The sequence below is a fragment of the Pteropus medius genome, unplaced genomic scaffold, assembly GCF_902729225.1.
Source record: "Pteropus medius unplaced genomic scaffold, Ma_sr-lr_union100, whole genome shotgun sequence".
Taxonomy (NCBI): Eukaryota; Metazoa; Chordata; class Mammalia; order Chiroptera; family Pteropodidae; genus Pteropus; species Pteropus medius.
In genome coordinates, this window is record NW_024341881.1 from 132,532 (window position 1) to 159,040 (window position 26,509).

The 26,509-nt window shown below is 34.6% G+C and overlaps 2 protein-coding genes across 4 annotated transcripts in view; both read right to left on the reverse strand.

The window, feature by feature from the left end:
* Window positions 1-6,029: 6,029 nt before the first annotated feature.
* MAGOHB (mago homolog B, exon junction complex subunit) lies at window positions 6,030-13,065 on the reverse strand. Of its 3 annotated transcripts, none has more exons than XM_039853269.1 (5): window positions 12,883-13,065; window positions 10,643-10,701; window positions 9,854-9,964; window positions 7,863-7,945; window positions 6,030-6,393 (listed from the first exon to the last, which is right to left on the reverse strand). In XM_039853269.1, exons 1-5 carry the CDS (start codon window positions 12,974-12,976, stop codon window positions 6,294-6,296), a joined length of 447 nt encoding a protein of 148 aa, XP_039709203.1. In that variant the 5' UTR covers window positions 12,977-13,065; the 3' UTR covers window positions 6,030-6,293. The 3 variants fall into 3 exon arrangements, with proteins under 3 accessions (XP_039709203.1, XP_039709213.1, XP_039709222.1); XM_039853279.1 differs by having other exon boundaries at window positions 10,643-10,745; window positions 12,883-13,029; XM_039853288.1 differs by having other exon boundaries at window positions 10,643-10,742; window positions 12,883-13,008.
* Window positions 13,066-19,390: 6,325 nt separating this feature from the next.
* Window positions 19,391-26,509, reverse strand: part of STYK1 (serine/threonine/tyrosine kinase 1) — a 31,375-nt gene continuing 24,256 nt past the window's right edge. Inside the window, exons 6-10 of the mRNA XM_039853157.1 lie at window positions 26,333-26,416; window positions 23,983-24,191; window positions 22,444-22,484; window positions 21,747-21,843; window positions 19,391-19,620 (exon numbers count right to left, since the gene is read on the reverse strand). Coding sequence (XP_039709091.1) covers window positions 19,416-19,620; window positions 21,747-21,843; window positions 22,444-22,484; window positions 23,983-24,191; window positions 26,333-26,416 — 636 coding nt within the window. The 3' untranslated portion in view covers window positions 19,391-19,415. The remainder of the gene's footprint in view (window positions 19,621-21,746; window positions 21,844-22,443; window positions 22,485-23,982; window positions 24,192-26,332; window positions 26,417-26,509) is intronic.

Sequence of the window (26,509 nt, forward strand, 5' to 3'; positions counted from 1 at the left end):
AATGAAAGTAATAAACCTCTAGCGATGCTGTGACCATGAAAAGTAGAAAGAAGACCCAAATGACCAAAAATCAAGAATAAGATTATGTCACTAAAGATTCTACAGACATCAAAAAAAAAAAATAAGAGAATATTATCAACAATTTTATACAATAAATTTGACAGCTTAGATGAGATGGGCAAAATTTTTAAAAGTCACAAAGGTCACTCAAAACAATAGGTAATCCGAATAAACCCTATATATATATAAAAGAAATTGATATTATAGTTAAAAACTTCTCCACAAAAACAAAACAAAACCAAAAAAAATAAACTCCAAGAATTCTACTGGATATTAAAAGGAAAAAATATTACCAATTCTACACAAATTCTTCCAAAAATTTTGAAAAGAAGAAAGTGCTACTCAACTCATTCTTTGACTTCAGCTACACTCTTTATACCCATTAGAATGGTTACTATTTAAAAAATTAAAAAAAAAAACCATAATCAAAAACAGAAAAAAGTATTGACAGGATGCATAGAAACTGGAATCTTTGTGCACTGTTAGTAGGAATATATAATGGTGTAGTCATTCAAGCACCCCAATAACTAAAGCCAATAAATATAAAACTCTATAAAGAATATAAAACATTCGCAGAAAAATGGGTGACAATAAGCAACAGAAAAGATGTCTCACAGATAATAGTGAAAATATTAGTTAAAAAAATAAAAGAACATTTGTGCCTATTAAAAATTTGATGATATAAAATATCACTAAGAGTTTGAAAAAAATAGGTATATAAAAGCATTGTAGATGTAGTGCTAATCGACAGCCCTTGTAGAAAGTAAAGATTTATTTATATTTTAAGATTTAGAAGTTGCATCCTATTTGACATAGCAGTTTCTCTATAGAGATAAAAATCAAAAAGATAAATCTTTAGATTTATCTTTATGGAAATATTCAAATATGTTCACAGAGATATATACATAATGAAGGATCATGCAGCATTATTTGTAGCAAATCTCAGGGAAAAAATGGAAATATACAAACTGTTAACAGTGTACACTGGAAGGGGGAATTAGAAGAGGTTATAGAGTCAGTTTTTATTCAATGTATTTCTATAGTATTTTTAACTATTAATTCTTTTACTAATTGTGAAAATTTTTGAAACCTAAAAGTGGTCAAATGAAAGTCACAGAAATGACACTCATTCCATTTGAAGGTATTTTGATACCAGAAAAAAAATATGTATGCAAGTCGTCAGGTCATAGTCCATCTTGATTTCAGAATGTGCAATTTCTGAACATCCATTCAAAATAATTCAAATGTATTGGCCATTTCTTCACAAAGTATAGAAGGGATACAATACATTGAAAGGAAATCTAGCTAACATAGAGGAAAAAGGAATACTATTAATAGTTTCTGAATGATTTTTATTTTTTCATTAAAATAAATTCCACTTGAAATCAAGTTAAAGATGCCACTTGTCAACCACCTTCCCATGCAGGTGAAACTCTGACACTAAGAATATCTACATCAAATTACAAGCCCTCTTGTGCATGCCATTAACCTCACAACTAGAGCAATGTCAAGATCACAGAGCATTTGCCCGCATCCTTCGGGTAAAAAGTATATGAACAAAATTGTTCATTACTTCATTTATCTTCACTCGATGAGGTCAAAATTAGCATAAATCTCATAAATAAATAAAAATTGCTTGGTATAGGAAGTGGCAACTACTTTGGTTGCTGTGGTATATACTCAGGTGTTGTTAATATTTTACCCCTGTAGAATCTCTTAATGAGGGAAAAAAAGAAAAACTGGGCCTAATGATCAGATACAAATCATAGTTTCAGTAAACTGCCGTAGACAAGAATGGAGTTAGATATTTACCTATTTCTGTTTGTTTATTCACACAACAAACATTTCTAAAGCACCATCATGCATCAAAGCTCTGAAATACAAATACAGAGAAAATCTCTTTTTGTCCTAAAAAGATTCACATTCTGGGGAGACAACACCTTTATTTGGGCACAGAAGAGTGGCTTCTGACTCAGACAAGGGGCAAAGAGTTTGCCAGGGAAAGCTGTTTGGATGAGGTAATGGTGAGGCTAAATGTTAAAGAAGATACACACACTTTGTGAGGAGGGATAGATTTCTAGAAGTGGAATCATTAGCTCAAAAAGTACTACCCTTCTTAATACTACAAATAATATCTTGCTAAATTTACTTGCAGTAATGGCATACTAACATTCCCTCATAAAGTAGCCGTTTATGGGAATATATTCATTACTTTATTCTTACCATCAAGATTTATTTTTTAAATTTGAGTCTCGATTTTAGAGCTTGTTTTGTGTGGTGGTGCCATCTGGTGGCCATACAAAATTTAAGCTGCAATTAAAGAGCCTAGCTAACTTTTTTGTTTGTTTCAAATATACAGTACATTGGTTAGACATTTATAGAGTTTATAAAACAATCCCCCTGATTACTCTTTCTTTCCTCAGGCTTTCTACCTAGAACTATTTTCCTATTGAAAACAATTATAAATGCTGATGTAAAAAAAAAAATTAAACTTTGAATAAATTTATGAACTGGCAAGAAGCAGATTCGTAACTCAGGCTGAGTATTAAACGAAGGTAGAAACCCAGGAGGATAATAAAGCACTGAAGCCAGTTTTTCCCTTTATTGATAGAATAGGCTGAATAAGGAATCCCACCCATGATTTCAAATAGAAGACAAGCTACATAGAGTTGTGACGCCAAAAGGATATATCTTCACCATAAATCACCCAAGAACTGTCTTAAACCTTAGATTGAAGCAGAAGAGAAGAACAATTCCACTTAAGAATACAAAATCATAAACCATCCTTCATATAATTTGTATATGCTGTATTATTTTAAAATATCCAAATCTGCTACAGGAAAAAAAGAGAAACAAGCAAATGAGAAAGATAAATGAAACTAGGTAGCTTGTGAGGCATCTGCAGAACACATGAGATATGCTAAGTATGGATAAGTAAATTAGTAAACAGGAGACATGTTTAGTATAGATACAGTAAGTAGAGCACCTGTGTGCTTAACATAGAAAAGGAAGAACCAAGTCAACATTAAATATCATACATAAAACACATATGATACACACAAATAACCAACATTCATGAAGTCCTAAGTTTGCTACCCCTTGGTGATACTCATTTTGGCCTTCTGCCCAAGAAACACAAATAAAATCCTGTGACCAGGCTTATATGCCCCGCTGCATCTTCATAATAGAGAAAAATGTATGTGCTGGCCACAGGAACCTTCTGTCTGTTGGCCCCCATACTCAAACTTCAGGTGCTGCTCTTCCTGTCCTAGGCTGAATTGAAGGACGTCTGGAATAACCAACCCCCAGCTCCACAGCAAAGATGGTCTGAATACTCCTGGGAGGAGTAAACTCACCTGGCTGGGTTCTCACCTCCCGGAATATGTGTCCTAATGCCTAACATTTAGGCCACTGAGCGAAACTAAATTTCCCGGCTCTTAACAGTAAAAACCCAAGACTCTTGTTCGAGGTTTCCTCTTCCCCTAATTAGCTACCTCCTTTGTCCTAGTTATCTTTACTGCTCTAGAGTTTGAATCCTCTAAATTGTCCTAGCTGACCTCTAGCAGTCAATCGAACAGTAACCATCTTTCCTCCAATTTCTAAGTAGCTAAATGAGAAGGCCACCTCAGGAAATATGCAAGCATAAAGAAATAATGGCAAAGAAAGACTTTTAGATGGCTATTTGTGCTTTGTGCCACTAAGGGATAAAGTCTATTCACACATTGAAAGGGAAAATAGTTCTGTGAAGCAGTGCTGTAACTATGAATGTTGATTCTTGAGTTCTCTCCACTGTATCACACAGTTCAGACTCTAAGCTCACTCTCAAAGTACTCATTTACCTTTCCTGTTTTATTATTTTTAAAAATTTTCTATTTCAGCTCATTATCTCATATGCTAGAAAACCAATTATTAAAATAATCAATAAACAATGTTTACACAAAAACCTGCATTTAATTATAGTAGCTTTACTCATAATTGCCAAAATTTGGAAGCAATCAAAATATCCTTCATATATGAATGGGTAAATTAAACTGTGGTCCATCCAGACATGGAATATTATTCGGCGCTAAAAAGAAATGAACTTTCAAGCCATTAAAACCATGGAGGAAACTTTAATGTATATATTAAATTTAAAAAGTCAATCTGGAAAGGCTATATACTATGATTCCAACTAAATGACACATTGGAAAAGATAAAACTTTGGAGACAATAAAAAAATCAGTGGTTCCCAGGGATTGGGGTAGGGAGAAATGAATAGGTGGTACACAGGGGTTTTTAGGATAGTGAAAATACTCTATGTGATACTATAATGTTGGATACATGTTTCCCAAACCATTCACTCATTGCCAAGAGTGAACCCTAAGGTAAACAACGGGCTTTGGGTGGTCATGTGTCTATGTAGGTTCATCAGTTGTAACAAATGTACCACTCTGGTGGGGGATGTTGATAATGAGGGAGACAAACTCAAGTGTGGGGGCAGGGGTATGTGAAAAATCTCTGTACCTTCCTTCCAATTTTGCTGTGAACCTAAAACTGCTCTAATAGTCTTCTAAAAAATCATATGGATCAGTGACTCAACTTATAGTACAACCCATGTTCACAGGTCTCACACATTTTTTTTTTTAGGTGAGGCAACCCTAGGTTGACCTCACAGATTGCAAGGACCTTATCAGCTTACAATTCCTTATTTTTTTATATATTTTTTATGCCTACAGCCCCTGGTCTTCCTAGGTGGTCTCCATCCAAGTACTAACCAGGCCCGACCCTGCTTAGTTTCTGAGATCAGACAGGATCAGGCCTGCTCAGGGTAGCAGGCCATGCATTTTCATGCAACGTAAAGGACCAGATAATACTCCACAGAAAACGGGCTACCAAGCCAGGCTAGAGCTACACTGTCCAAAGGTAGCGACAAGCCACACGTGACTATCTAAATTTAATCAAAATTAAATAGCGCTTAAAAAAAATTGCTCTATTGGTACGATTTACACAAGTTATTTCACCTTTAAGTGGAAAATCAACAACACATGATTTATTGTAAAACTTATTACAATATTAGAATCTAGATTGACATATGTTCACTGTATAATTCTTTCAGTTTTCCGTTTGAAATTTTTCATGTTAAAAAAATTTTTTCTAATTAAACAGGACAATAAATTCAGTTATATACTCAGTAGCCACATGTAGTAGCCAGTGGCTACCTACTGGACTACACAGATACAGAACATTTCTATTATCTTGAAGAAGTTTACTGGACAGAGCCTCTGTAAGCCTTCAGAGACCAGTTCTTTCACCCTAAGGTCAGTACTGACTGGTCTCTGGGCAAGTGGATTATGACTACCAGAACTGCACTTTTAAAGAGTGGGGGTTCAGACGAAGTTGTAACAGATACCAGGGCATGGTTACTGACAGACGTAATAAAAGGTCAAGTTTATCAGAAAGAAGTTGAAGGGAACTGGGAAATAATAGTGGGGACCTGTGCTCATCAGGAGTTAAAATATAAATATATAGATATACCCACACAAACATATACACATTTAAGTCTAAATTTTAAATAAATTTTTAAGCTGAAAACTCATTTAGTTCCCACAGATATACAAAATATGTATTTGTGAAGCAAGAGCACAGTAACAGATATGCCTGACTTGGGGTACTGACTTTACCTTTGAAACTCTTAAGGAAATCACTGCTTATACCAAAAATATTTAAATGTAAATAATCCCTGAGGAGTTTATGTTAAATGTAAAAAATACAGAATCTTCTGTAAATAACCTCTATAAGCACCAAAAAATAAAATCTTATCAGGTATGGAAGAAATAAGGAAAGATCTACAATTATCTTTAATGGATGGGAATCCTACTACATATTTCTACCAGAAAGAACTTCTGCCATAGTATGTACCTATTAGAACAATTTTTTATTATCTTTAAAGTGAATAAGAGACATAGGCTCCTGAAAAAAAACATTCTCGATCCAGGCTTTGATAAGTTTATTAGAGCAAAATTTTAACTGAAGGTAGTTTTTATTTACAAAATTTAATGTGTAGAAACGGTCCAACCCACTTGGACACAAGTGAAGATAACCATTAAGCCTGTTAATGTATTTTCTTATTTCAGCTTGCATACAAAAAATTTCTGCTTCACATTCATAAAAATCCCAAAATTGTAAATGACAAATAAACTCTCCCTTACCCATCCCTTAATTAAATATAAAAACAGCTTCAAAAAACATACAATTTAGATTGGTTTAATCTTGAAATGTAATCCAATAAGACTAAAAACTAAACATTTCAGGTCCTGTACCAAATAGTAGAATACTCGAAGGCCTTCAGGATCCCTAAAATTTAAAAAGGTAAAAGTTATTTTTTTGATCCTAGCATGAAACAACATAATTTTACAAATAATTTCTAAAACAAAAACCAAAACCTAAAACAATTAAGTTAAAGGAATTCAGGAGAAAGATTTGCCTAAAACTAAAATGAACATACTGAAAAATTACCATCTCTATCTTTTCTGAAAGAGATAAAAATAAAATTTTCTTCACCAGTATTCATTTCATACTTAAAGTGTTTATTTGCTTATAAAATAGCTATGTATCACAAAATGTATAAAGCAGATAAAATTATAAAGATAGAAAAAATAATGCTTATAATAGTCACTCCTCACAGAATAGCTACAAATATTTTGCTGGGGTTTTTTTGTTTTTTTTTTTTTTGATAACTAAAATCATTCTTTGTGTCCTTTTTAACATTACTTTTTCCATTACATTTTTTAAAAATTCATATATAATTTTTAGTTAACAATTCTCTCCATGTTATAAGTTTGGATATTTTCCCAATTATAAATAAGACTTCAATGACCATCTTTATGATAATAGAGCTTTTTCATTATTTGAGAATATTTCCACAGAACAGACACTCAGAAATGAAATTACTAGGACAAAGATGAGTGAAAAATATTAATGGCTTTTGAAGTATATTATCAAATTGCTTTCCAAAAAACACTGCCACTGTACCAATTTATAATCCCAGTAGGATATGACTGCCACATCTTCATTGTAGAAAAATTGATAGTTTAAAAGTATCTGGTCAGTCTGTATGAACATAGCCTTTTGTATCCAATAGTTACTAATCACTCCTTCCTTCCTCCTTTCCTCTGATAGATATTCATAGAGTATCTATTATATTCCAGGTACTGTGCTAATTTTGGAGATATACAAGGTTCTCATGGAGACTATGTTCAAACCAGTAAAGTAAACAAATAAGTTATTACGATTCAGAGTGATAGGAATAAGAGATCTATGAGGACTTTTTAAAGGGAAAGAATGGAGAGAATTAACTGGAGAAAGAAAGATGTTTCAAGTAGAGACAATAATATGAGCTACAGGGACACAGAACTTGAGAAGACATAAGTAGCTAAAGCCATTAAGCTATACTAGATTTTTTCCATTTATTTGAAGTATTAAACCCAAAGAGGAAAATGATGTGACATGGGGCTAATGAGGCTGACATCCAATAGGATATCTTTTAAATTTGTGACACTGTGTCCAGATTTTTACAAAAAAGTAGCTAATAAAACTTAGGCATTATTATACATAGATGTCAGATCAAGATTTTTTTTTTTGAAATCAATAAAATACACTGTTATCTTCTTTGCTAAGAAGTCTTTAACGACATAAAAATCAAAATTACATTTGTATAATAAACTGTTAGGGTGTCACTGAAATAATCTTAGCAAACTGGTTACAGTTCCAAAATAAACCTAATAAATTGTATCACTTTAGTGAAAAAGCTTTAACATACTCACTTTGACTGATTTACATCAATAAGAGAACCTATTTTTGATGTGGTAAAAGAAATGTGTTCATCTCCAATTACAATTTCGAGCTCCTGAAAAAAAATAAAATAAAGAATATAGTTAACATAAAAATCCCTCCCAGAGATATTTGTATTCATGCTAGCAAGTTTTCTAGCAGTCATAGAGAAGATGGGAAAAACAAAAACAAAAACAAAAACAAAAAGATCTTGATCTGTTAGACATAAACTATGTCTATAAAAGAAAAAATAAAAACCTCAGCACCTGCTCAGGAGTCTCCAATGTTAAGACCAATCAAAACTGCTCTCCAGAGATCTCATAAAGAGGATACTATAAAATGAATAACATACTGAACAGTGACACATAAATGTTTCTTGTAACGTCAGTAAAAACTGAAGCCATCACTTTAAAGCACAATAGTGTAATAATATGGGTATAAGCCTATTTTTAATATAATAAATACAAACATAATTACTCTTACCAAGCTCTAAAAATAAAATGCATAATATTAATAATAGCACCACCAGAGATTTTACAAATATTATCTATAATCCCTAAAATGCACTTATTGGGTAGGCTTTATTAGCCTACTTTTACAACTGTGAAATCCAAGACTCAGAAAGCATTGGAAAAAACTTGTTGATATTTACAACCACCAATAAGTGATAGTACTGATATTTGAATCCTGGACTATGAGACTGAAAGACTATACATTTTGACTTCACAAAACAATGAAATTAAGAATAGTAAAACAAACACAACATAATATAGATGTTCCCATTAGGCCATAATTATTGTATATTTTTCTCTACATTTTATCTGCAAATCTAAAATCAACAATTAAGAGGCTATGTCTGTGGTGATTTCTCAGGTTAAATACCAGATGTGATTAGACAGTCATAGTTATATAACTGATCAGAAGACTTAATTATGCAGTTTATGGAGAATTAACTAAGGTTCTCAAACGATCATAAAATCTTTTACTTAAAGACTAAACAATTTCTAGAGCATGCCTAATCCTCCCCAATATCTGAAACACATGACCATATCAAGGGGGTAGATGAAAATACTGGGCTCATCCTGAATTTAAAGGAGATAAACGGTCTACTGCTGTAGTTTCTGTTTTTTAGTATTTATGTACATAGGCATAAAACAAACTGAGATCTAAATTTACTTTTTAAGAGGGTTTACAATGCATAAATATTGTTAACTATTACCTTTGCTCTCCTAAATAATGTTTCTTTAAATAGAAGAGTTAAGTCACTGCTACATAGTGTCAACAGCTGTTAATACTTCTCCATATTCTCTTCTAGTCAAAGAAAGTGTTACCAAGTACAATCCTGGAAACACACAAAAGTGAAATTAAATGTTTCTTCCTCTAGGGATCATATCTCATTTCTCCAAGAGTCGAAAAACCCAGTTGAGAAATCAAACTCTTTCTACAGAGTGAAATTAGGCCTTGAGAGCTCTTCAGAAGCCCTTTGGGAAACATCAATTACTCTGAAAGGAATATGAGAGGCAAAGGCAGTGGTCAGTTTGAACGAAGAAACCCACCAAATCCCTCTTTGGGGCATAAAGATGCAAATAAGAGTTTTCAAAGCTATAAATTTGGAGAAAGTAAATTTTACATAGTAAATGAAAATCTTAAGTCTCGAATTTAACAGCCATCTGTATTTATTCCTAATAAAAGTGATTATTATAGAAATTATTCATCACAGTGTAAAAACATCCTAACATTGGCTGGGGTGACTATAGACTATACAGAAAATGTCTAAATTTAGAGCTATGCATGGACTCCTTTACTACTAGGAGGCAGCGCAGAAAATGAGGCTAAGTAAAAAAAAATTAAAAGAGTGTTTATCAGGTATCTACTAAATGGAAAACTAAAAATTCAGTGAGGATCTATTCTAAATTAAGAAGAAACAACAATTATATTATCAATTTTTAATATTTATTCACTTAAAGAATCACTAAATACAAACCTGTCGGCCAACCCTATCAGGGGGAGGCCACAAGGCATCATCTTCTTTTGTAATTTCACTGTCATCAATAATTCTCTTCAGTTCTTCCATTACACTCTTGTGTACATACGCCTGAAAATAAGTTATAATAAAAATTTCATAATGCTTCTATTTCCTTCACAACTCAAAAGAAGAGTTACGAATCCTAAATATTTAAATAGAATATCAAGGAAAATTTTAATACTGATTCCAAAGTGCAAGAGAGAGAATAATTCATCCTTCTTAAGATTTTTCTTCACTCTCTTACTTTTTCCTTTAATATGTATTTTTCCATCTTCACATTACTTAGCCCGCTTTTAAAACCTTGTATACTGCCTTGGTAAAATGGGACTCAAATATCTCCAAGTGGTTAGTGGTGACAATGCAAAAGCTATGAGATGAACAGAGACAAATACAAGTACACACACTAGTCATCTGAACTTTTTCTTTTCCCCAGCTTTTGAGCCTTTCATTTAAAATTCATACTGTCTAAATCATGATTATCATTTTAAATAGTGAAAAGAGTAAAAGGACAATTTAATTATAAAATAAATTAAATGATATGTTCAAATGTGGAACTACAAATTAATATATTCAGATTGCTTTTGGTCTTACAGATGCTAAAATTATAACTAATTTAAAGAAAATCCCTTTTCAATCTATAAATTGGCTTTTTTTTATATTACAGCCTTATATGTACTTTTGTAAGTTCACTACAGATATGAGGAAAATGACTAAATGTAAAAAGTCAGACATTCAAAAAGAACTTACCTCTTTTCTGATCATGACATCATTTTTGTAATTACTGTTGTTGGCATATCTAAGCTTTCCTGTGGGGAGTGGAAAAAAATTCAATCTAAAACAGCAAAAACTGCTAAAAAAAAAAATAAAGAAATGACATCATAAGCAATTTTGAAGATAAAGACCATTTTATACTACTACAATTAAAATTTCTTCCCTCCTATCATAACATTAATGTTAGACATGTAGACACTCCACGATTTGCTGATAAATTAGCTGCAGTTGAAGCTAGTCAAAATTTTAAATATATCATGCATTTGATATAATTTTTAAATATTCCATGCCTTCATTATAATGGGAAGGCCATTTTTAAGGCCCATTTTCTTAAGCTATGTTCTGAACTAGACAGGAAATCTGAAAAAGGAACAAACATTTCTTTTAAAGCTTATGTTTTATGTCTGTATTGGTACTGATTAATCCAGAGCATTTAATCTAATCGGTAAAACAAACTTTAAAAATGGTTGTAATTGAGAAAACAGAGTTAAGTATTTGTCCAAGGTCACAAAAGATTTAGATCTAGATCTACTTCCTTCCAATACTCATGCTTTCCCCATCACTCCAAAATGTCCTTTTATTTATTTTCCTTCAAATTAATATATGTATAATATAGCAATGCTAATATTTTTAAATTATGATTAAGAAGCATACAAACTATGTGCTGCTTCTGGATAAAAGTTGGCCAGTTTGTTAGCTGATCTATATTTAATTTTAATCCATCATGACTTTTATGCTCCCTCATGCATGCTTCTCCTCATGGCTAGTCAGTTGCCCAAGTACAGATGCAATGTGGTCCTGGACTTCTAAAATGATCGGTTAGCCTAATGAAGCAAACCCCTAACGAATCACTATTACTGATGGAAGTACATGAATAGTTTGGTGGCAGACAAATGAATGGGAACTACTGTTTCGGCATGAAAATTCCGGGATAATATTAGACTACTTAATGTATGTAACCGGCTAAAAGTAATATAAAAAGCTGAAAACTATTCACCAGCAAAGGCACTGAAAACAGTATCACATAAGGAAAGAACAGATGGAGGATTCAGATAAATTGGCTGCTTAGCTAAATTTAGAAGAGACCTGGGAGAACAAGGAAGAATAAGGTTTCTAAATAATTGCAGAGCTGTAGTTATCTTGCGTTCTGTCTGAAATGTCTGATACTCTTCCCCTTTCCCAATATGTGATCCTCCCCTAAGTTTTCTTTCATGCTCTCGCAGAACTTTGTCCAAAACATGAACATAGAACTTAATACTTAATATCCATACTGCTTTATGGTTAGTTTCATGTCTGTGTTGCCCATCAAGATATAACCCCTTGTGAGAAATTAAAATCTTCCTCGTTATTGTACCCTCGATTTTTGTATTTACGTGATGCCTGGCACATAGTATGCATTCAAAAAAGAAAAGTCTATGCAGTTGGACCGTTTTTGTTCCAAGAGTTCAATATACAAAAACACTCTCAAAGAGAATCAGAGTTGTTAAAAGACAGAATTTGCTGCACACTTCATGGGCACCAGGCAGTTTTATCTCGCCTTCTGCTCATGCTGCTCTCACTGCGTTTTTCCTTCAAAGACCAAGTTAAAATAATAATAATAATAACAACAACAACAACCTGTTTCAAGACTCATGTTAACTGTGACCTTCTCTAGAGAGCTTTCCGCACTCCTTCCTGTAGGACTAACCACTCCCGTATTTTTTACTATTAATGCATTCTTTGGAGAACAACTGTATTTAAGCACCGACAACACATCATTACACTCATTCTTCTACACGTTGGTCTCCCCCTTCAGAGCGGCCCTCATTAGTTTTTCTAGACATGTTGCCTTACATACAGCTCCAGAATGAATAAAATGAATGAGTGGGTAAATCTAAGAATTACCGGCCACCGGAAGATTTTAAGCATCCACTGGACTACTGCATGATGAGGATGTTCTTTAAAACGTTCAAGTATTAAGTCGATAAATTAGATGGCCTTTAACGTCCTTTCGGGTGAGCAGACTCTAGGATGCTGATCTAGCAGGATCAGCTTTGCTGAATTACACCGATTAACTATTAAAAAACCAATTTATGCCTCCTGTATTCTCAAGCTCCTATTTACTTGGGCTCTAGCAGTGGCCTCAGTCCCCTCCGCACACTTCACGCCCCTCCGCCCGCTTCCCCAGGCCCAGCACCGCGCTAGGTGGCAGCGCCGGCCGCGGCTCCTCCGCTCACCGTCCGGCCGAAACTCGAACTCCAGAAACTCGTGTCCAAACTTGCCCTTGTGCCCTACATAGTAGCGCAGGTAGAAATCGCTGGCCATAGCCATTTTTGCCCCCAGAAAGCCCCGCCGAAGCCCCGGCCAACGTGCCTCCGGGCGCCTGGCAGTGACGTCAGTCGCTCAGATAAACGCGTCACTGCAGGCGCGCCTTCTCTGAGAGGCCTCCGGAGTCCCTAGAGAGTGAAGCCCGCAGCCTCGAGGGAAAGTAACAGCGACTTGAACTTCGCTTTACTGGGGACAGAAGCATGTTATTGTCAAAATTAAGTAAATCATATTATATTAGCAAACCACAGAAGTGTGAAAATATGATAGCATTTTTATGGGGTTGCAAGTCGCTTTTACTTTTCGGGTCTCTAATTCTTGCGGCATCCTGTGAGGTGGGTGTGGCATTGCGCCCCTTTAACTGGTGGGATGAGTAAAGATAAAGCACAAAATCGCAATAATCGGGAATACAACTTTTTTTCTGCTAGATGCCTAACACGGGGTTTTCTCCTTAGACAATGCTAGTTATCTGGCAACTTGAAGCTTGTAAATAATAGAGACAAAGTAGAATCCATCAGACGAGAGGTCTGAAATTTTGAAAGGCACACTGAAACCGAAAATCCTTACAATCATGGTATAAAAGAGTTCCTTTTAATAGTAAAACTAATTTCATTCAGTGAGGGTGAATCTTTAGTGGACTGTGGAGTGTTGGCAATGTGACTTAAGATCAGATGGTTTGGCCCACGTTTCTTACCAGATAGAAATAAATTGGGGAAGGGAGAATTGCTTCCCCAATGGGTTTCGAAGGATGGGCTAAAACAAGGCAAGCTTTTACAGAAAGCCTGTTTTCCAAGTATTATTGATATTATTGATCAACATTTTACCAACGCACGGCTAATCTTGTCTGTCGACAACCTTTAACCTTCAGTGAGATTTAGTAGAAAGAATGGCAGGAGGCCTGGGATTTATTCCCAACACTTAACCTCTATTTAACCTTGGTTAAGTCATTGTCTCTAAGCCTGTTGGTTCATCAACCAAATAAATACACTGCAATCAACTTTGCCAAGCTCACAAAATTGTTGAGAGGATGAAATGAGATAAGGCATGTAAGATAAGATTTAAAATTTATATAGCATTATATAATGAGTTTTAACAGGCATTCCTATGTACCAAAAATAGATAGACATTGTTAATAAAAAGATAGAGCTTTTTGTACTTGTAGTCTAGAAAAGAAAGCAAATGTAGACAAATATTAGGAAGCAAATGCTATAAGAATTTTTTTTTTTCAATGCTGGTAGTACAACTGAAGAAGAAAGCCACTTTATTGGGGAATAGGGGAAGTTGAAAGAGAAGTATCAGAGGCTAGGTGACTATTTGAATTGGACCATATGGGATAAGTTGAATATATGTTCAGAGGGACAGAAAAGTCATTCCAGGCAGAAAATAGCCTGAGCAAAGGCATGGTGATGTGAAAATGCATGATTTGGGAAAGCCAAGAAATTTAGTATAGTTAGAACATGAGGTTCATGAAAGTGGAATAACTAGAAAGGCAGACTGGGCCAGGTTATATAGAGTCTATATTAACAATTACATAACTGTCAATATAGAAGTCTACATTAACCATTGTATAATATAGAAAAATTATTCAATTCCTACTATAAGCTGCTACTATGGAAAATATATAAGAAACATGAACCACCATCCCTTACCTCGAGGGTGACTAACCATTCCAGTTTGCCCAGGACTCAGGAGTTTCCTGTGATGTGAGACTTTCAGTTTTAAAACATGGAAAGTCCCAGGCAAACTGGGATAAGTCAGGCACTGTACTTACTACAAAAATTATACACAGAAATTCGACCATGGTATTCCACAGTATCTCTGAAAATAAAGGCAATAATCCATTTGGTTTGTTTTTTTTGTAGGGAGCCTCATACAATATCTTTAGATTCCATAATTCATTTCCTTCAGATTTTTGGCACATGTGTTCATCTTCGTGCTTACCTGAATAGAACTGCAAATACCAGAACTGTGACTATGTAAATAGAGCATGTGGAATGCACACTGTTAAGATATTTATCTGTGGGTCAATTACTGTCTTTATCCCATTTATAGGCTTCTGAGCTCAATAGTAATCCTCTCTAATCCTGTTTCTAAAATAAATGTGAAAATATTTACTTAATCCTTTATATATTTAAGCAAAAATAAAAAAACAAAAGCCAAAATGTGTATCTCTTGAATCATGATAAGGAATGCAAAGTGATATAAACACAGTGTTTTGTGATTGGGGATGTTATGTAAAACATGTGGAAATGTTGTGAATGACTTTTGAGCACTTGAAATATGGCTAGTGAGACTGAGGAACTGAATTTTTTATTTTAAAATGTTATTTGTATAAATTTAGATTTATATTTAAATAGCCATAAGTGTCTAGTGGCTATGGTGTTGGACAGTAAGGTTATATGAGACCCATTTTATACCTTTTCCTCAGGCTGGAAATACCTAAAATATTTTTCAAATGTCAAAAAATCTGAATTTCAGGCTTCAAATTCTTCATGAAAATAAATGTTTGGGCTGCTTAAATGAAGCCAAATAAAGAATTACTTCCACCTTTGCTAATGCAATCTATCTATGGTTAGTGTCAAAACACCCTTCTGAAGTTATTAAGAAATATTAACTTTACTTCCAACTGCAGCTGAAATTAAGGCTTAATGATTTGATCAAATCAATATTGATCTGATTTAATTTATCACAATATTCATTGATAAATAATGATTTCCCACTAGAGTTTCTAAAAGTTTATTGCTTTCAGCTTCATGGTGATGAAACAGTCTGCTAAATTAAGCATAATGGGCTATCTGCTATGGTGAGAGAAGATTATTTCTTATGTGTTAATTTAGCCTTTTAAAATGTTCTGCAGATTTTTCCTAAGTCTAAAATTCTCTCTTCCTTTGATCTCTCTTGTCTGCTCTGTCTTCACACATCTTTTGCCTTTTGCCTCACCATTTAAAATTATCAAATCATTCCTACTTATGATTTTCAGAAATATGTTCTGAGTTTTCTATGATAAACACTGAAGAGCATGGTTTTGTTTGGTTTTGCTTCCATTTGATTTCTTTATTTTATCAATACCTTTTGAATAGTTTTGGCTTTGTATTTATAGAACAAAAGGTGTCAGGACTATCTCATTTCATTAAATGGATTAGAGTAGTAAATCAAGAATATTATATGGTCTAAAACAACATTCTAACGAATTTAATTTTTTAATGTCAGGATGTGATGAACTATTTCCGTCTTTATTCCATTAACTCACCTTTTTCTCCTCTCTTTCACAATAGACTTATCTATGGAATTTTAATCATATATGTCTTTTTAACCACTCAGTGGCATTACTTTAAGAGAAACATGGTCATACAAAAACACCAAAATTTCCAGTTATTTTTCAGATATGTTCATATGTTGTGAGCTCTTGGAGCTATTGCTAGATTACTATGACGTGATGATATATTTAATTTCATTATACAAACTAATATTTTTTCAGCATATGACAATATTGTATGTTTCTAACACATAGCATAACCACTAACTCTTATTTCCAAAACAGGCAAAAACAGTCTGCTAAATTAAGCATAATGGGCCATCCTCCCAGCCTTCCACTGTATTTGCTACACATTTGTTTAAATGAGTTACGGTAAACAAATAATTTAATAAAAATTATTACAGCAGGGTTAAGACTAAGAACAGTCTATCCATTAGCTTACTTTATTTCTTTAAAAATGGTGGGGGGAAAGAAACATTACTATTCAAATTTGTTAATGAAACACCTAAATCTAACATGAAAAACACTAGCATTCTCCATGAGCATGATTTGAAAATTACTGGGTCGGACTATTCTAAGTTTAAAGTACATTGTCAAGTTTCAATTAGATACTTTATCCAGGTGGGTGTTTGCACAGTTCCTAGCTATGTTGGAATTTTTTTAACAATAAAGTATAAATTGAAAAAAGCAAGATTGGAGGTGGGGATCAAAACAAACTCTGGCCCAGATTTAACTTGCTTAAATAGTATATATCTTATTTCTCTTTTCCATTAGTTAGCTTGGAAATACCTGTTATGCCTAAGTCAGAGATGCCAGAAATATAATCCCTCTTTTGGAAAAAAAGTGTGGCCAAGTTAGAGAAAGACCCAGTTTTCTTAGAATATACAATTACTGTGTCCCGTTTTCCAGAACTATGTTCAAAAAACAAATAAAATTATGGGTAAAAAGTTAAAATAGCAATTGTCTGTTTCTTTCCCTCCTCTCAAAAAAAAAATTAACATACAGCATGACAGAGCAATGCTGTTTCGTTATGCACCACTTTCATCTCACCTCACCATGCTCCCTTCCCACTTGCCCCCTTGCAGTTCCTCAAACAAACTATGCTTTTTTTCTTGCCTCAGAGTTTTCACACATATAGTCCTCCAGGAAGACTCTTCTCACTGTATGTCAGGCTTACTTCCCCATCCGTAAGGTCTCAGTTTAAATGCCATTTCTTTAGAGATTTCCTCGTTTGATACTCTCTTCTACTTTCCTATATTTTTTCTTGATAGCACTTACCAAAATTTGTAATTTAGAAATACCCACACAAATATATATATATAATGTCTTTTACTTTCTAGGCTAACCAAAAGCTCGCTGTTCCTTTTATCTGACGCCTAGCACAATGTCTAGAAAGTATTGTCTTTAACACTCAATTTTTTTAAAAAAATATTTAAGTAAATAAATTTTACAAATTCGACTTAAATGGGCAGCCAAGAAACAACAATAAGATTTCATAGACTTTATCATTTTGTGCTAAGCCACTCAACCTGCCTTCTCTCTACTGCCACTCACCACCCATTTAAATCCTGACTGATCACTGTGGTATTCTTCCACGTGCAAGAATCATTATTCAGTTGAATGACTTATCATGACTACATTAGGATTCTAACTTCCACTAAATTTTCAACTGCCAGTCATCTTTCCTACTTAGGTGTCCCTCCCAGATTACCCAGAATGAGTATTCTTTAAAATCACATGTTCAACTAAATTGTCATCATCACGATATTTTCAGTATTTTGAAACAGTAGGAAACTACTATCATCATCCAGAAGCTCACACAAAAATGATGAGTTCATCATTTTAGTCACGTGGTACCTGCACCATATCATTGTCTTCAAGCATGTCCTGCCATGCAGTGTGACTGACAAGCCGAGGTTCTCTTCCTGGCCACAGTAGATTTTAAATGAAAAAGATGTAAAAGATTCCAGGATAGAAAGGTGAAAAAAAAAAAGAAACTAACATCTATTGAGCACATATATGTGCCAGATACTATACAAATACATACTCTCATTCAGTCCTCACAACCTCATGAGGTACCATCCCCATTTTATCCCTTTTCTGCCAGTGTAGATTCAATACTGAATTTTTCTATTGACATTAACTTGCATCTATTTACTTTTATCCTCCTTATTGTAAAGATTTTGGGAGTCGTATACCAGAAAAACCCACTTTCACTCAATAAATATTAATTTAATGAAAAAGTTTCACAGTACATCAATGAATGATTGAAAGTCAGAAGTTACCACCCTTCCTTTTCATATGACATCCTTTTCTAGCCCTTGTTAAAGACCTTATGGCCTACTAAGCATTCTTGCTTGGTTTCCACATTCCCTATTTATTAAACAAACACAATATATTCATTATTGGCCTATCTGATTCTCTAAGCTCAGTCTTCTTAGCCTTACAGGGACCCAGAAGCTAGCCTGGTGAACAATACATGTGAATGTTCCTAATCATAAAATGACCCCTCCGGCTTCTAGTTAAAAGTAATACCAGTAAGGTTCACCTATCTTAGAATTAGATAAAAGGAGACCATCTTTCTCTTACGTATACCCAGAGAAAACTCAGAAAATTTCCCTGACAGTTCTCCTCCAACCTTGCACAAAGGGACCAGGACCGAGAAACTTGGCATCCCTCCTCCATCTTCTCTTTGAAGGATGACCTTGGTCCACGTCTATACCCTTGAGCAAATAGAACCTTTAATTTTCTATCCTGTCAAGTCCTTTATTGGCCTTCTACTCCCTCATTTGATTCTAATTTCCTTGGACCTTACAATAGTCTGGATAAAAGCATACTTCAGGAGGAAACTAGCCTGTGGTAGAAGGGTCCAGCTTATTTGTACCGTGCCCCAGCGTACATTGCAGATTTCTAAAACTTCCTCTGCAGTGATACTGTCTATCACTTCTACCCTGAGTCTTTAGGATGGAGACCCCAGAAATGAAATGGTATTTCTTAACCTCAAGGGTATATGGTGTGTATAGTCTCATCCAGCATCATTTCACATATTTAGGGAAATGTACAAGGGAAGATCCACGATCCAGGTCCCATTTCTCTCTTTATGGCCCACTAGAAAGTCCATTCTCTGTTCTTGGAAAAATTGGTTCCAAGAGTATATGATCGTCCATAAATGTTTTTGCCCTGGGATCTTCAAAGGATGTTATAGCTGTAGGAAAGGCTTTCCACGCTGATGCCTGCCACAGCTGCATACAGTTCAGGCACCACCAACTCTGGTACTTGCAACACAGCTTTATCATTTGCAGTTTGAGCAGCAGTTTCTATGCCTGAGCGTAGCTCTCTAAGTGAGGGGCGGCTGTCCTCACTCCAGCGCCAGCAGGACTTCATAATATTATACCTGAAAGGGAAGCAAGAGAAACTGACATCCTTGACAAGGCAAATGCATGAGGAATATGTCTCCTGTCCTAACAAACCTTAACAACAACAACAACAAAAAAAAAAACCTGCAATTTTTTAATCTACATCTCATTGTCCTGTCTCATATTCTTCCCAGAGGTTAATATTCATCTCATCCTCTTAATACTTAGTCTCTTAATATCATCTTCTCACCAAGGCCCTTTTAATAATAGAAATGACTGAAGATTTCTCAAACTACAATCAGTGTGACAGAACAATTTGTTTCTTTCCCCATTCTATTGCCAAATGCTCTTTCAGAAGTTAAGTGTTCTCATCTTTACATGTTACTAACTTGCAGTATTCCATATCATGGCTACAGTTTATCTACCAGTAAAATTGACATTAGAGCCAGGAAAATAAGAAGTTATGAAATAATATGGTTCATTCTAATTTTGGATAATGTAATTAGGTGTTTCTTTCAATTAATCCAGGTCATTCTCCCCTTTATAATTTAGCTTCTTCAGGAAATCACCTTATACTGGATAAAACTACTTTAATCTATCTTTTCTTCAATCCACTTTAGAGATAGTATCATGCTGTCTGTTTTCAAATACTTTTATCACGTCCATCCCTGCTCAAGAACCTACAGTGATTTCCACTGCCTACTGCATGGTCAACATCCTACCCTCCAGTTTCTCCACTTGCCTAACCAAAGCCCTCTCCTCGAGCCAAGTGTCTTGCTATGCCTTATGTGTGGTTATAAACACCCAACTCCGCCTTTACTCATGCCCTGCCCAATTCCTTGAATATCCTCTCTGTGGTCATCGTTTCCTACAGGTTTGCTTTAAATCCAAATCCCAAAGTAGAAAATCACATGTGATCACTTATATGTGGGATATAAACCTAAAAGAAACAAATGAACAGGACAAACAGAGACTCAGGGACATAGACAATGGACAGGTGGTTACCGGAGGGTAGGTGGTGGGGGAAGAGGGGAGAGGTAGATATTTCATATATCGCCTCTTCCAATGTTAAGTTCTTCAAAATTAGGTACTTTATCAGTTAAGTGTCTCTCTCTAATATTAAGGAGAGCCTTTTACACATAAAAAGTTTGCAAGAAATATTTGTCATCAATTTCATTCTGGTATAACCAGCCAGTATCACTATATTTGTGTGTGTGTGTGTGTGTGTGTGTGTGTGTGTGTGTGTGTGTGTGTGTGTGTGTTTTATAGTTGTGAGAGTTAGCATTTATAATCTGCTTGATATAGCAAATGTTCATTACAAGGAAACCCAGGTACTGGAAATCTACCCTTTCAATACTGAAAAATTTACAAAATTTATAAAATTTACAATTTTAATGGAAATGTGTATTAATATATTATATTCTCTCCTGCTTTCTTATAAATAATTTAACTTTTTCTTATGTTATATAATTATCCATTTTTGTACTTTATTGGTTGTAAAATTCTGTGCATAATTTTGAATTTTTCTATTTTTTGCATCTACATTGGTTCATCAGCTGCCCCTTTCTGCTGACAATATTAAGTCCTCCTTCTCCTGTCTTTCTAATTTCTTCCTACCCTCCCCTCTTCTTCTGGTTGGCTTCTAATATGCTCAGAGATAGAAAAACAGATAGTAACTTTTAAAAGTTAAATACTAAATAAGAGCCAGTGAGTCACTCTAGTGCAATGGATTTTATAGCAGCTATGTTAGAACTGAAGCTGGCAGTCTCTTACTGCGACTGACATTTAGACAAATAAAACGTTACTATACTTGCATTGGATTTGGTCTACTTCCTATCTATCTTAGAAGCTTCTGGAGGAACTAAATTTGACCAAATTTAGATTCCTAATACAGTTCTCAATGGTTTCCTCAACACTGTGTGTGTGTATACACACACACACACATACATATATATGATGTATATGTGTATGTGTATGTGTATGTGAATGTGTATGTGTATATGTATGTATATATGCACACAAATATGATGAATGAGCAGATGTGTTTTACTACATAGATTTGGTCTATGGATATACATTAGCACATCAAGGACAGCTCATCTGAGCCACTTTGAAAAGGGCACGATTGATAGGTAGCAAAAAATATTTGGAATGAGCTACTTGCATGGTGTGTGAGCAACTACTGGGTCTCTTCATAATTTTCCTTCTTTGGAGATGCTGTAGAATGCTGATAGGAGGAACTTCAGGATATGGGGGTGCCCCTGTTGGTATGGAAAGAATAAGAGAAGGAAGAGAACTTTAGGTCCTCTAGAATATGAACTATAACACTGCTCTTCATCCACCTGGGCTAATTGGCTACCAAAGATAAATAAATATAAGCCATAGGAAAAATATCAGATACAATATAGTTGCTTCCCAGTGATCAAGTAAGGATATAGATTACTTAGAGAACTTTTTGGAAAAGGAGTATTTTGGGGCAGGGGGAACCGAAATTTAGGAGACTGTTGAGTCTTTAGGAAAGTAACAAAATAAAGCAAAGTGAAAAATAACACCTGCCCTCCACTCCCCAAATGTGGGAAAGTGCTGCAGTTACTCGATCAAATCAATTAATAAATCTGAAGACAACATTTTTGTGTTTACTATGCAAAGTCACTCTTAGAATTATCCTTTGGATTTTAAAACATCCCTTGAAATTGCTGAAGTGTTGAGGATAAGAAAGAGAAAGAAAGCAAAAGAAAGTCAAAAGGAGGAAAGGGATTTCATATCAGCCCAGTTCAAATTTCAGAGATTGTACTAAAATCTCTTCTTATAGCATATGTCATCCATGACCCAAATAAACATACTTGCATTCAGGTACATACCTAGAGTCACCATCTCATAAAGCAGGATCCCAAAGGACCAGCTATAAAAGAAACAAAGTCATTTACTTAATTTCCATTTCTGCCTTTCCTAAAGAGAGCTCACTTAAATATCAGAGGCCCTCAAGAAGAACACTATAAAAAGGTAATGAAGGGGAACGGAGGGTATCTGATAAAATAAACCAAGTAATAGAACTATTGGAAAACATTTTTGTCCAATCCCTTGAGAGTCTAATCACTTTGGAGACAGGATTATGTCTCCTTTTTTCCATATTTCATAGTAATAGATGTTTACTATTAATGGATAAATTGTACTCTGCATATTTTTCATCCTTTCCATTTCTTCCTGCTAAAATTCCAGGCTTTATTCTTAGCACAAGGCCAAGTGAGGTTTATCATTTATCTACTATTTCCTCAGTAGATTTAATTGTCCCAAACCTAGGAAAAATATTAACAAAATAAACCTTATACATAATTGGAATAGGTATTTGCCTAAGCAATATGTCTTAAGAGATTTATATTTCACTATTCTATAATATCATCATTAAATGAGCACTATTTCCCAGTTAGGCTTATTACTTGCTAACCTCTGTTGAAAGCAGATGTCAGTGAAGCAGGAGTAGAAGTCTCTTATTTGACTCACCATATATCAACGCTCTAAATTTACTCTGCTGCTCATGACATTCATGGCTAGTAAGATATTCTATGTTACATCTATGTACCTCTCCAATCAGTTGAGTTATATGGTTACCAAAAGTCAACTGTGATTCTTTATAGTCCTGTTTATGCCAATCATATGTGTAACCATAATTACGTAATCAATTAAATATCATGCAAGCTGATTAAATATAAGTGCAAAAGGTATTAGCTACATGAATGCTTTGAAAATATTCTACAAAAATAAACTCCTAAAAAGAAGATGATGTCAAATTGTGTGGGTGAGACAACTGTAAAAAATTGGGAAAAATAACAATAAATGTCTGCAAATTGCTTTGTAATTATTTTCAAGTTTCTCACTGAGAATCATTCTAAGAAGCAAATATAACTTCACTTAAAAGGTTCATCCTCATTTAAAAAAAAAAAAGAAAGGCCTTGGCCTTCCTCCAAAAGATCAATAAACAAATATCCATTTATATGTTTTAAGTTAAACTAAATTATTCAAGGCATGTACAATTATTTTAATAATTCCTGGTTTAACTGAACTTTTGATTAAGTGAACCCACCTCCTTCAGATAAAAAGGACTCTAATGAAGTCCTCGGATATCAGCATGAATAATCTTTTCATTTTTCTTTTCGCTTTCCTAATTAAGGCTGCTAATCTAATACAGAAGAAACGCTTCAAAAAGCACTAAAAACGATTGCAGCCAGATGCCAGATACGAGCTCTGTCACATAATACACATTTCTGCTTGAGAGTCTGTCTGATTTCTAAGTAGAGATTTCATTGTTAGACATAATTAACAACAGACACAGTCATGGTAAGGGAATAGAGGACACCTAGGTCAAAAAAAGGAGAAATCCAAATTACAGAAACAAATCATACATGTCTCCTTTGATGCCAGCTGGTCTCAGCAGAAGCCGTTCTGGGGCAAGCCACTTGAGAGGTATGATGCGAGTAGAGGAGATGGCCCCTTGGGTGTGAACTTCATAAGCCAGGCCCAGTCCACAGAGCTTAGCGGTAAGATCACTTTGGATCAGAATATTCCTGGCTGCCACATCCCCATGGAACAGATGCTTATCCTGGAGAAATTCCTGTCAACATAAGACCAAAGATAGATCAGCTGTCTGGGGTCACAGCTTGGGTCTCCCACAAGGAGAAGCAGCCCTAAGAATCCTCAAAAAGACAAGGACATTTGCTATTCCAAACAAGTCTCATTAATAAGGACATATCACTTCCAAGTCATGACAATAAATCACACATTTTGCATTGTGTTTAGGATTACCAGGCTGATATTAATACTGGGTTTGGAAAGTATAATCCACTGTGTGTCAAGCTCTAACCTCTGCCTGATTTCACCTTCATCTCAGATTGGACCCATCTAAACACTGGAAAATGGAGTAGGTTTCAAGTTTTTAGCACCAGTCCCTCAAACGAGGTAATACATACATAGAAAAATTGAGTGTCGTAATAATAAATTTATACAGAGTTTTATATCATCTAGTTTTGTCCCTAAAATAACTAGATGAGGTAAGTTAGGGAAGTATCTTTTAGATAAGTCTAAATGATTACACAAAGTCACCTTTATTAAGGAGTAGCAACTAGAAACAGGTATTCTAATTCATTGGAAGTACTACAAATTCTACTAACAATTCTCAAGCCAGGATGAAAATCAGAATTGCCTGACAGCTTTTTAAAAACATAAGATTTTCACCCCTGGTTTACTTAACCAAAATCTAGGAAGAAGAACCTGGTAACCTATATTTTTAAGAAATATCAGAATGATTCTAGCACAGCCAATGAGGCATTGGAGAACCATTGAACCTGATGACATTGTTTTGCTGGAGTCATTTCCCCCAACATCATGCTATTCAAGGCATATGGAGAAGTTGAAAAGCTATACGTGACCAAAGAGCTAGAGATTGATTACTAAACAAGAACCATATGAAAAAATAAAAGATCAAGGTGGTAATTTCCAGTCATTGATGATAAAAGAAACAATGACCAGCAGTTTTTTAAAACCTCTCTGGTGAGGTTTTAGAACAAAGAAATTATACTGTTAATGAGAAGAACTGAAGAATATGGTGGCTTCGAGGTTGTGAAAAGTAAGAGTAGTATGACATTTCGTATAACTGGTAACCTAGGGCTCTGATGGATGCATCACTGGGATCAGTGGATCCCAGTGGGGCCTCTCTGCAATTATGGTTCAGAATACAAGGTAAGGTGTATCCTGACACTCTAACTTTATCAAGGAAACTACCAGTTAGGCCCTCCAAGCACCGTAGATAATACTGATTTATGTGATGGGCTCTCCCATGGGAACTTCAACTATAACTATTGTTCTTTTCTCACCTCATTACTTTTCTTCTAAGCTTTCTCTGATTCTGTTTAGATCCCTGGTATATTTCACACCTCCAGCTGGCACGACATATCGAACACTTAAAGTAGTAGCTTCAAAGAGCCCTGATTTTCTATAGTAAACGCTATTTTAAACACAATTATCTAAGTTAAAAAAATTCATAGAAATAGTCATCTAAATGTCCTAAGTAATTCTGGTAAGGGTAAATTTTTTTTGTTTCAACCCTGAGGTCTTTCTCTTACCTCTTTTGTTTAAGTTGGTTTAAAATAAAGGAATGATCTCACCAATGCCCCTTTTTATTCCACTTCTTCTATCTGTTTCTCATTCTTTTTAAAGTATATGCATTCCCTATCACATTCAGTATCAAAGCAAGTCTTCAACCAAACATGTTCTGAACTAGCGCTTCTTGTTTTTCAGGCATGAGATTATATAATTCCTTTTGGTTCTGTAGCCTTTAACTATTCTGTTTATCGTCCCATATCTTCTCCAAACTTGCTCCCTTATTTGCCCCTTTTACATCTATTAATATTAATATATGTGAGGAAGTAAGAGTATCAAGCAAATGGAAATATAGCTCTTGGCCCTAGTTTTTGACCTTTAAGACTAAGAAATCTTTTAAAACCCTTCCTATTCCTCTAAAAACTCTAAAGTGACTACTTTCTGCCTAGAATTACCAATCTTGAGGTATATTATCTAAATGATTTCATAAAGAACTGAAAATAATTCATCAATGCTTGAATTTCTGCCCCTTAACTTCCATCTGATTTTTAAAATAATATATACCCTATTTGAGATTATAAATATGGAAAATATGACATCAAATACCAGGCTAACAAGAAAAATCCCTACTACCTGTTGTAATTTTGCCCAGCTTACCAAAGCCAAGAGGACCTGCTTTCCAATGTGATATATTTGTTTTTCTGAGAGATCATAGAGAAGGCTATCCATTGTCATCACATCCTAAGAGACAGAGAAAAAACATCAAAATGATGTGAACAGATTTGAAAAAAAATGGGCAGAGATATTCTTAAATGCAGATATCAAATCTAAGGA

Bases quoted from the DNA above. Each gene is read 5' to 3' on its own strand.
- MAGOHB (XM_039853269.1), bottom strand. From the start codon at position 12,976: ATGGCTATGGCCAGCGATTTCTACCTGCGCTACTATGTAGGGCACAAG. The intron at 10,702-12,882 runs GTGAGCGGAGGA...CACTCCCCACAG, and splicing joins GTTCGAGTTTCGGCCGGACG to GAAAGCTTAGATATGCCAAC. The intron at 6,394-7,862 runs GTGAGTATGTTA...TTTAAATTTTAG, and splicing joins ATTGATGTAAATCAGTCAAA to GGATCCTGAAGGCCTTCGAG.